We start from the raw sequence: 11,763 nt of genomic DNA, 5'->3' as shown, positions 1-11,763 counted from the left end.
AAGTTGCAGGACGGGAGAGAAAACAAACACACAGGTTTGTAGTTTTAACACTTGGCCTCAGGTCCCCCCTGCAAAGAACTGAATGTGGCTGTTGATTAGTGAAAAGGAGTTTTATTTCCTTGTGCAGAAGAAAATTTCAAGTCAACCTAGTTAGTCACACTTGAGCAAGTCGTGCCCACATAAGAAACGGGGGTAGAAGAGGTACTTTAAATTATACTCAGTTTTGGCTAAGCAGTAAGCAATCTCCTGGTCACACTTGCACAAGAGTTCTTGACATTTGTCCTCTGCTGGTCCTGGAAGAAATGGGGAAAGGGAGGTTAGGGCAGGGACTTGCAGAGACTTGAGGATAAACGGGAGGGAAGCCAGGAACGCTGTTGGCAGAAAGGGCCGTAAACTGCACGTGACGCTTGCCAGTTCAGCACGTGATCTCCATCTTCACGGGCACTCCAGGAGGGAGGTGATGTGATCCCCATTGCGCGGCAAAGGAAACTGAAGTTGCCAAGGACGCGTTTTCGGATGCGGAGTCCAAAGTCCATATGACCTTTTGGCTTCTCTTTGGCATCAATATTACACTACTGTGTAGGAGGCTCCGTCTAGATAAGCAGTAGGTGCCTGAGAACCAGCCAGGCCTTTTTCCTATTCCTTAGCTGTGTGGTCTTGACTAAATGAGCCAAGCCCTCATTTAAAATGGGGCATTACCCACTTTGCAGGGTTATTGGGAAGCCTGGCTGAGGAAGCCTATGCAAGGGGCCCGGGAGAGACCTGGCACTGCCCAGGCACTCAGTCAGCGGTGGCTCCACCTGCATGTCTCTGCCTTCTTTCTCTAAGTCTCTCAGATGCTCCTTCGAGAAAAACAGCTTGTAGGTAACAGTCATGTATTCCATCTCTTCCCTCCATCCGGGGCCTGCCTTATACAGAGATACAAAGGTTGCCACCCAAAGTCTCCCTCTGCCTTGGGAATTCCACTACTAGAGGTGCATTACTTTGGGTTGGAGAGATTTTGTGATCTTCAAGATGTATCTTATTAATCTAGAAGGTATAACACCTTAGCTATGGCTGTCGCCTAACCACACCACCCACTGCCTTTCAGTGTGGGCTTTAAATTATTCACATAAATGGGGGTGGGGGGGGGGAACACCTACTATTGAGTCTTTCCAAATTCCTCCCAGAGGCAGAGTGAGTGACGCATGAGTTTTAGAGTTAGCTAGCCCAGCCATGGATGTAGTCGCTATGTGCCTTTAGCCCACTTCATCCTTCTAGGGCTATTTCCTCAGGTGCAACATGGGGTTACTAGTAGTACCTACTTCTAAGGGCTGTTGGAAGACTGGAAAGAGACAAAGCTGGTAAAATGCAGGGTACATAGGAGGCACTCAGTAAGCTGGCGCTGACCTCAAGCTGCCAGCTAATCTTTAGAGACCCCCTCTCCACATACTCAAGTTCCTTGGGGATCCTAGCAAGGGGAAGCACGAGAGTCAGAAAATTCGTAACTTCTCTCCTGGGGCAACACCCAGAGAGCTTGGCAGCAGCAGGAGGTAACACAGTGATGGGTGAAAGTGTCGAGCAGGAGGCAGGGGCCCAGCACCCCCTGGCAGTGATTTTTCCAGGCCCTGTCATGAGCTGAGTCGATTAAATGCGTTCATCTGCATGACTGTACACAGGGTTGTCCAAACTCAGTCAAGCCTGTGACAGCTTCAAGATTACTTTAAATCTCTTTAAAACAGTGAACCATCTATTAAATAAATAAATTATATTAAATGGTATTAAAGAAATTCTATCACTGCCATAAATGGAAACCAAAAGTTTATACCATACATATAAGAAATTGATACAAAAAAAAAAAAGAAAAAACAGCCAGTGAGGATCAAGTTCTAATATCAAAGTCTAGTTAGATGCTGTTGCCCACGTGAAGGCTATAAGTGTAAGACAAGTTTAACCTCTGTAACAGACCATCACACAGCTGACGAGAGGACCAAAAGGGAAATTCTCCCTTAAATTCATTCATTAAGTTTCCCACACTCTAGGAAGCTACTGGGAGGAAGGGCAAAACACAAAACATACATAATTCATTAAAATGGATAACAAAAAACGTAGGGATGACAGGAACTTGTGTTTATTGTGCAGTTATGTGGAGCCAGGCACTGGGCAAAGGGCTCTATGGTCCCCATCTCATCCAGTCCTCTCTGGGCAGCACCACTGGCACCCCAACCTTACAGAACAGAAATCCAGGAATGGGCAAGAAGACTAGAGGCCCGACCCAACCCTTCCCAAAGCCTGGCCTCAGGCCTTGTCCAAAGGAAGGGAATGAAATGTCACCTCAGGGTATGTGCCCGCCCTTATAACTCATGTTTATACCAGAGGAGTTTAATAGAGTTTTAATAACGTGGGAAACAGCTTACTCTTAAAAGAAAAAATAAGGGGTACAAAACACACTGCTATGTTAAAAAACATATGTGCACCAGAAAGAGACAGGAAAAACACCAGAAGGTTTACCAAGCAGCTGTCTGTGTAGTGTCTATGGGAGTTTTATTTCCCGCAACACTTTTACATTTCATAATTTCAAACTTTTCTACTTTACACCACATGATGCTTTCACCATAGAAAAAGCAATCTCAACAAAATTTAAAGAGTAGCTCTTTCAAGATTTAATTTGTGATATTTGTTACATTTAAAATATCTGTACACTCAGTGGCAGTGCCAAAAGAAGGTGGCTTGCGGGGCTTTGCCATGTAAGTGCCCCTTTAGGACAAGTCCTCCAGGCCCCTTTTCAGGCTGCCCCCCAGCCCTTCCTACATATAAATTCTAGAGGTGCCTCAAATACACCATTTGACCCAACAATTCTAGGACTCAGTGTTACAAAAACCCTCACACAAGTACATCAAGATTTATGAACAGTCATTCTCTGCAATAAGCACAGCAGTTGATGGGAAAGTGGTCAAAATAAAATACATTCATGCCATAGACCAGACGTTCCCAACCATGGGCAGTTGTGTCCCCCAGAGGACATTGGCAATGTCTGGAGACATTTTTTGGTTGTCACATGTGGGGGGCGAGCGGGTGATGCTACTAGCATCTGGTTGGTAGAAGCCAAAGATGCTGATGAACATCCACCGTGCACAGGACGGCCCCTCACAACAGAGTTATCCAGCCCCAAATGTCAACAGTGTCTAGACTGAGAAACTCTGCCTTAAGTTATTATCTAGCGTCAAAACATACGGTCGACCTGTATGTTCCAAGATGTTCAAGACACAATGTGAAGTGACAAAAATTATAAAATGTGTGCAGTGTGATCTGCTTGTTGACTGTATACCTATATATTCACACATATATGGTATGTATATATGTGTATATACATGCATACATACACATACACGTATGTGTACACATATACCTGTGTGTGTTTACAAGTCTGGAGGAAGAGATGCCAAATGTAACAGAAGCTAGTTAACTGTAATGGGTGGAGCTGCCTAAGGACAGAGTGACTGGGACGCATATCCCAGCCAGCTCCTCTTCCCTCACCCATCCATCCATCAGCAAGTCATGCAGCTCCACCTTCCAGCCAAATATGTGCAGACGCCAGCCCCTTCCACCACCTCCACTGCCACCACCTGTCCAAGCCACCACTCACCAAGCCCTCTGCTAACAGCCTCATAACCAGCACCTGGCTGCCACCCTTGCTCCCTCCAGGATACGGTCCATACAGTAGCCAGAATGGTTCAGTTAAAACGCAAATCACATCCTGTCCCTCCTCTGCTCAAAACGCCCCCCTGCTCCCCATCTGCCTGCTTTCTTCAATTGAGGAAAAATTCCCCCAACAGAATTGACCATTTTAACCATTTGAAAGGGCCCAAGTCAGTGGCATTTAGTACATTCACAATGTGGTGCGACCATCACCTCTATCCAGTTCCAAAACATTTCTATCGCCCCATACACATTAAGAAGTCGCTCCCCATTCCCCCTCTCTGAGGCCCTGGCAACCACAAATCTGCCTTCTGTCTGTACAGATATTCTGGATTTTTTGTATAATTGGAATCATACAACATGTGACCTTTCGTGTCTGGCTTCTTTCACTTAGCATCATGTTTTCAAGATGCATCCAAGTTGTAGCCGGTATAGTACTTCACCTTCTTTATTTTCCGAGCCAGCACTTATAAAAGCATTAGGCAAAGACACGATTGCCCTCTCTCCTCCTTTTCGACTACAGAACCTGGCTTCTCTGCCTTGCCTGAAACCTAGCACGGAGCCCGGCACAGAGTAGATTCTCAATCAGATTTGTTGGGAAGAATATAGGAAAGCCATACATCGTTCCCAATTCTCACACAAATGCAGCATCTACATTTTATTCTTCCCATTTTACAGATGTGTAAAGTGAGGCTCAGAGGGATTCACTAGCTTGTCCAAGGCCACAGAGCTGGGAAGGGGTGGACGAGAACTCCAGCCCTGAATCCTTTGACCCAATGCCTTTGCTTCCCTTGTTCGCATCCTCCTCCCTGAGTAAGAAAGATTCTTTCAAAAGCAAGACTTGGTCGCACTGCTCCATAGACTCAGGAACCCAACAGTATCATGTTATTAAAGAATAATAAAAACTTAAAAGGAAAAATAGCTCCCAAGGGTTAATTTTAAAATAAAGGCCTGCCAGTAAATATTATTATAGGCTTAAAATTTTTTTAAATATATTTAAGTCAGGCCCATAAATGGAAAATGGGCCACACCTGTAATTAAATAAACAACTATGTTCAGAATATCTCCAAACAGAATAAGAGAATATTTTTAGCCAAAAATGCATAATAGATATTTTGGTTCTCTTAGTTTGGTTCAGGGAGGGCAGTTCTGTAAACAGGCACAGACTCCACCAGCAGACACACCAATAAATATTTTACAAACACCATTTTTACAGTTAGGGGCAAGTGGAACATGCAGGTTGAAGGAAGAAGGGAAAGACCTTTAACCGATTTCCAGTTCAAGGCCATCTGACCTCCTCTCCATCCACACCAGAGGGGGCAATTTGGGGACAGGGAATGTGCCCAGTAGTATTAGGCAAGTCATTTCTTTCCCTGGGTTTCAGTTTCCCCAACTCTAAACGAGACGGCTGGACAAGATGATGTCTGGGGTACTTTCTGCCTTAAACATTGATATTTCTGTATTAATTCGGCTTTGCTCTTATGACAGCTCTGAAGTCATCCTAAGGAGATATGACTGTGAATCTGTGCATATCTAAGAACACCTTTCTAGTAACCCTTATGATTGCCTCCTTCCCTCCAGAATAGACAAAGTTACTGGGGTTTTAGTGGAAAGTCATACCAGAACCTCAATTGGGGTTAGAGAGAGGTTCAGATCAGGATGAGGGAGGGAGGAGAAGAGGTGGGAAAGAGTAATAATCTCTGTCCAATCTATCACGTTATAAGCCTTTTTTTTTTCTTTTTTTAATTTTTGAAACACCCATCTTTGAGGTAAAGAAACTGAGGACCAGAGAGGTCATCCATCTAGGGCCAAGTGAGTTTCAACAAGGGTACCAAAACTATTTAGTGGGGAAAGAGGAGTCTCTACAACAAATGGTACTAGAACAACTGGATATCCAGATGCAAAGGCATGAAGTTGGATGCCTACCACACACCATATACAAAAATTAACTCAAAGTGGATCAATGATCTAAATATAAGAATTCAAATGATAAAACTATTAGAAGGAAACGGGGGTAAATCTTCATGACCTTGGATCTAGCACTGGATTCTTAAGCTAGGACATCAAAGATATGATCAACAAAAGACAAAATAGATAAATTGGGCTTTATCAAAACTAAAACTTTTGTGCATCAAAAACATTATCAAGAAAATTAAAAGATAAGCTACAGAACGGGAGAAAATATTTGTAAATCACGTATGTGATAACGGTGCAGTGCCCAGAATATATAAAGAACTCCTACAACTCAACAACGAAAAGACGAACAACCCAATTAAAAATGAGCAAAAGACTTGAATAGATATTTCTCCAAAGATATAAAAATGGCCAACAAGCACATGAAAAGATGCTCAATGTCATCATGGAAAATGAGATATCCTGATCACTCTCACTAATAAATACCATCCACCAGAAGGCAATCTGTCCATCTATCATCCATCTACCTTTTTATTTCATTTTGATGTGTGTCAAAGAAATCTGATCAGTGTACTTTACCCTTAAACACATCAGGCTGTGTATTCCTTTTCTTTTTAACTTGTAATTCACAAGTAATTCATAAAGACATTCTCTTTGCAAAAAATGGACACATGACAGAAAACATGAAATCACCATCTAGCATTGCTCTCCCTACCTGATCCTGTCCGTAGAGATGACCACAGCCATCCTCAGTTTGGAGTGTATTTCTACATAGCTTTTTCTGAGCTTTGCATACGTCTACATGTAGCCATGGAAAACAGCAGTACAATTGGCAAGGTTTTCCTCTCTTCCTCTTCCCCTCCCTTTCCCCCTCCCCCTTCTTTTTCTTCTTTTTGTTTTTTAACACAAATGGTGCGTTATTGGACGTTGCTTTTTCACTCAATGTCCTTCTATGTCAGCATATGGTTCTACCTTATCCTTTCTCCAGCCTGCAACCTTTCACAGTGAGGATACATCATGGTTTTATGCACCCAGGCCCCATCTGATGGACATTTAAGTTGTTCTTATCTGGTGTCATTTCTATCTTTTTCAGTTCTTGCCTGAACAATAAAGAAATGGGTTTCTTTGTTTATTTTTTTTAAGTGCTCACTATTAAAGATCTCTTACATTAGCTAAATCCAAAGGGTGGTCTATGGAGAGTTAGAAGAAATGGTAAGTTAGTACAACCAGGATGCCCAGAGACCCTCAGGGAGACTGGTGAAGGTGTCAGGAGTTGCTGGGCACTCACCACATATGATGCTCTGATTGACGCACTTCCAGGAGTAGGGCTCCACCTTGGTCTTGCAGCCAGCCTCCTCATTGGCACGCTGGTAGCAGCAGTCGTGATGATGACAGCACCTATGGATGGCAGACAAGCAGACCCGCAGGTGGGTGACGGCAGGGCTATTCTCCTGGCCCACTCTACATGCCAGGACTAGGGGTGAGTGAGGACCCACCGGGGCACAGCACCTTCTGGTCCAAACTTTGTATGACAATCCCTACCTGGGAAATCATGCTGCTGACTCGTGGGTGCTGCACTGCCTCCATCCCCTGGCCACGTTTGAGCCTGGCCCCTGCCTGCCTCACTCTCAAGAGTATCTGAGCACAAGCAACCCCCACCTCCTCTCTGTTGCTGGAGTGAGCCTGTCTCTTGCCTTTGCCCACGTCCTGCCCTCTGCCAGGGACCACTTCATACCCACTCTTCCTCCTTTAATTCTCAGCACACCCCCAGGATGTCATCGGACTGCTACCTCCCCAGGCTGTAAGGGTCTCCTTGTTATACTCTCTCAGAACACCGGGTGCCTTCCCTTCAGGGCAGGTTTATAATGAGACCCCCATTAACAAGATTAATTACCATCTGTCCTCCTCACTGACCAGAGGTCTGTGAGGATGGGACCATTTCTGTCCTGTTCCCCACAGTGTCACCACCATCTAGCCCAGGGCCTGCCACATAACAGGCCCTCAATTATACCTGCCCATCATTCGTTCATTCACTGCTCTTATCTCCATCCAGCCATCAGCCCCACTCTGTGTTGAGCCCACAGCTGGATCTGGCAGGGAAAGGTCAGCCAGATTCCGCTCTGCCCGCAAGGAGTTCCCAGTCTGGTGGGGGAGGCAGACAAGCCACCAGACACCACATGCATGGTGAGATGTGCTGGGATGTGGGGTAAGGACAGGGGATTCTGGATGCCAGAGGAGGTGCTGTGCCCAGCCAGGATTCAAGGAAGGCTTCCTAGAGGGATGATGCCTGAGCTGATCTAGAAAGATATACAGGAACAGACAACCAGACGGTGGGAGGCCATGGCTAGCAACAGGAACCTAGAAGGCACAAGGCCGAGTAAAGACCTGTTAGTGACCATCACATCCTCCAAGCTAGGGGACAGACAATCAAATTCTGCCCCCCGCCACCTAGTAGCTGTATGGAAATAGAGGTGACTGGCTGTGCCTCTCGGGGCCCTCATCTGTAAAGCAGGGACAGCCATCATGCCTGTCTCCAAGGAAGGCCACGAGGGTAAATGAGAGGAAGACATGGAAGGATCTAAGTTCACAGCCTTGCACAGAACAGGCACTTCTCACACAGCAGCAGAGTGCAGTGAAGAGGGGCCTGAATCCAGCCAGACTGCCTGGGTTCAAATTCCAGCCCCTGTCCCTTACTCTCTATGTGGCCCCAGTGAAGTTATTTAATCTTTCTGTGTCTCAGTTTCCTCATCTCTGAAATGCAACAGTCATGAAGACTCCAAGGGGTTCTCAGAACAGTTCTTTTGAATAATAAGTCTGATCAACTTTATGTTACTCTTTTCAGCCAAAATAATCATCCCATGGCCAGGTTCCGGGGGTGGGGGGCAGCTGGCACCCAAGTTTGGCCTCACCGGACATGTTACCAGAGGCCTTCTGCCTGCAAGGTAATACCATGTGCTATTTCCTCATCGGCCTTAACTACCCCAGGGGGTGGGAGACCTTCTAGCCTGGCCCAAGCATGCACTCACCGGTCAATGGCATCCAGAGGTTGGCCATGGCCACCCAGGCCACAATAGCAGCCATAGCTAACATAAGCCAGGGGATTGCGGGGCCCAACACAGTCTATGGTCTCTGCCAGTTCTATGAGCCCACGCCGGTGCACAACATGTGACTTCAAGGAGGCTGGGGGAAAACAGAGATTAGAGGCTGAACATCAGGTCTGCCCTGTCCCCAGGGAAGGTCACTGGCCTGGAAAGGGCCTGGATGACTGCCTAGGTTTAAATCCTGCTCCTCCTACTTCCTAGCTGTGTGCCCTTGGACATCTACTTAAGCTCTCTGTGCCTTGGTTTCCTTGTCTGTAAAATAGGGGGATCAGGGGACCTCACTCCATAGAACGAAAGGGGATATCATGCATGTTAAGCACCGGGCATGTAACAAGCTCTAACTATTATGACCAACATCCTCCAGGCTGCCATGAAACAGAAAACAAGACAAAGCCACAGCATCTGGAAGATCACACCACTGGGTCTTTGCACAGACGGGTCCCTTTTCCTGGAATGCCCTGATTCCCAGTTTCTTGCCCTTGTCACTATCAGACGTAGTCAGATTGCAAGTTGTGTATCAAATGTCTATCCAGTTGCCTGTGATGAGTTCTAGACATCAGAGATGAGATAAACAGGGTCCCTGCCTCCAAGGAGGGCCCCACTATGGGGGCTTCCCTGTCCCTGCTTCTCCTCCCACCCCAACTGCCACCCCCTTCAAGACTCTGGCTCAGGGCACTTTACATCTCCTCTTATTGTCACTGCCCAGGCACAGCTTCCTCCCACACAGGAAGGCCCTGTGGCCCAGCCCAGCCACCGCTCTGACACATCACAGTAGGTGCAACTGGAACCCCTGCATTTCACAGGTAAGAAAGAGGAGGCCTGGGCAGGAAGGATGACCCTCCCCAGTCATAGGGCCAACAAGAACCAGCCTGACTGGGGGACTCCAGCCAGGTTTCTGACTCCCAATCCAGTGTTCTTTCCTCCTCTTTTAATAGCAGCTGGGAAGGAGGCCTGCCAGGGGCATCAAGGAGGGGGGCCACTGCTAGGGGCCAGGGGCCTCCAAACCCACTGTGACCTGGGCATCAGAGAATCCTGGTGAGAGCAATGAGTCTACTCTCTGGCGTTTGGTCAAAAAAACAGCAGTCAGAGGCACAGTAGGAGATGCAATCACTTGAACCTCACCCTGCACCAGGCACTGTGCTCCCCAATTTACAGGCATCGCCTGCTGTCAATGGTTTATGCACTGCATTTGGTCATCACATCTCTTTCGTGTCTTTTCATCTAGAACAAGTTTTTGTCACACTGACTTTTCTGAAGACTCCAGGGCAAAATTAAACCCAACTTTGTTTTTTCTCAGTGGAAAAAGCAGCACGTATATGTGGGGGAAGAGATGAGTTAAATAGAAAGGAAAAGTCAACACAAGTTTACAGTTAAAAGCTTCGCTTTCCCTTCCGGGTGACCACTCCTCGCTCTCAGTCCCAGGACTTGCCGAGTGCTGCTCCCAGCCCCTGCCTGAAAGCCCGTGGCCCCCACCACCCTGCAGATACCGCTCAGGGCCTCACTGCAGTCCGAGGCCCTGCAGGCGCCAGCGGCCCCTCCCTTCTCTCCAGTGTTCTTGCCCAGGGCACCGCACAGGGAGTCTGCTCATCAGTCCCTGCTCCTCCTGTTAAACTTCCCATCACACACAGCCTCTGCTGCAAAGGCCCTCGCCCGATCCTCACTCGGCTCACCTGGCACCTCCTAGAATCTGCTTTACCCCCAGTTGCCCACAGCGGCCCTTGTCACATCGTGCTGCTGTCTGCTTATGGGAAGTGACTCTCCAGCCTGCAAGTTCTCTGAAAGCAGATCTCTGCTGTAGGCAGCTGTCGATCGATCCCGTGGCACACAGTGGGCTTCCAGAAAAGGTCCCACCAAGCCCCAGTCTAAGCACACCTGACAGTCTTAACCCTGTACCCCACAGCTGTCCCCGGAGGTCCCTCACCCTGACCTAACCACGCTCTGGCATCTCAGGGTCCTGGGCACTGCCCTATGGAGAACCCAAGCATGGGGCAGACGCCCAGCACTGGGTTTGGAACCAAGGAAAACACTCCCTCCAGGCCAGCTTAGGTGGGGCAGGTCACTCTTGGGTCTGTTTGCTCTGTCTGCCCACTGCAGCCTCTGCTGGGAGTGCCAAGGCTGCCCAGACTTCCTATCTTCCTATGGGCCTGAGGGTGTGTGTGCGTGTGTGTGTTTCTCCTGGGGGTATCTTTGCCTGTGTCTGCGTGTGAGCCTGTCCGTGACCCCTACACCTAAGTGCTCAAGTGAGGCTGGGGGTGTGAATGTGTATGGTGTGGTACTTGTGTATTTCTGTGTGTGTGAGAGTGTGTGTGTGTGTGTGCGCGCACATCCCAGAAATGCGCAGTCACTGAGGAGTGAGGGGACCTCTCCAAGGGTGAAGACCAGCGGTGGGTGACCCCAGGTAGGACTGAGCCCCTTCTTCCCCTGCTCCTCCCAACCTCTAGTGTCCCCTGTACTCCTACCTCAGACCCCAGGGGCAGGCGGAGTGAACAGTCAGTTCACAGGACCCCAGGCCAGGTGGGGAGGGAGGATCTGGTCACTGAGAGGAGGGGTGGCTGGGGAGGACACTGAGCCCCTGCAGAAGGGCTGGACTAGTTTGGGGTCCCTGGAAGAAGTGAATGAGTAGGAGCTCTCGGGGAAGACTGGGAACAGGGCTAGGGAAACCTGGTGAAGAATGAATGCATGCGTGAGTGAGAGAAAGGAGGGGGCTGTAGGCTCCTGGGACCGGGGGAGGGCTAGTGAGCTGGAGTCCTTGCAGAGGGGTGGGGAGCAGGGCTCCTGGGTCCCTAGAGAGAGCTGGAGGAGTCCCAGAAACTCCTGGGACCTCCGAGGGGCCCATTCCTCACTCACCTGCGCTGGGCAGGAGTCCGAATACCAGTAGCAGCAGCAGCGGCAGCATTACTGGAGGGCACAGGGGCAGTGCACCCATCTGAGGGTAGCAGGTGTGGGACAAACCGGCCGGCCAGAGTAGTCACCAAGCCGGGCCGAGCCCCCTCCCACATACCCCGCCCGGCCCCGCCCCCACCTTCCCGCAGGGCCCTGGCGGAGATTCGCATGGGCGGGCCCCTGGGGC

At 48.6% G+C, this 11,763-nt stretch overlaps 1 protein-coding gene across 3 annotated transcripts in view; it reads right to left on the bottom strand.

The window, feature by feature from the left end:
- Nucleotides 1–11,763, bottom strand: part of LOC109433859 (group 10 secretory phospholipase A2) — a 31,918-nt gene that overhangs the window by 12,034 nt on the left and 8,121 nt on the right. For 2 of the 3 annotated variants that reach the window (XM_019710392.2, XM_019710391.2), the window contains exons 3-5: nt 8,619–8,772; nt 6,881–6,990; nt 98–293 (exon numbers count right to left, since the gene is read on the bottom strand). In XM_019710392.2, coding sequence (XP_019565951.1) covers nt 151–293; nt 6,881–6,990; nt 8,619–8,772 — 407 coding nt within the window. In that variant the 3' untranslated portion in view covers nt 98–150. Of the gene's footprint in view, nt 1–97; nt 294–6,880; nt 6,991–8,618; nt 8,773–11,763 lie in introns of those variants that run through there. The other variant, XR_012493047.1, reaches the window with a different exon arrangement.

Source organism: Rhinolophus sinicus, linkage group LG18, assembly GCF_036562045.2.
Source record: "Rhinolophus sinicus isolate RSC01 linkage group LG18, ASM3656204v1, whole genome shotgun sequence".
Classification (NCBI taxonomy): domain Eukaryota; kingdom Metazoa; phylum Chordata; class Mammalia; order Chiroptera; family Rhinolophidae; genus Rhinolophus; species Rhinolophus sinicus.
The sequence above is the reverse complement of the archived record's forward strand: the minus strand, read 5'-3'. Positions and strand labels throughout refer to the sequence as shown.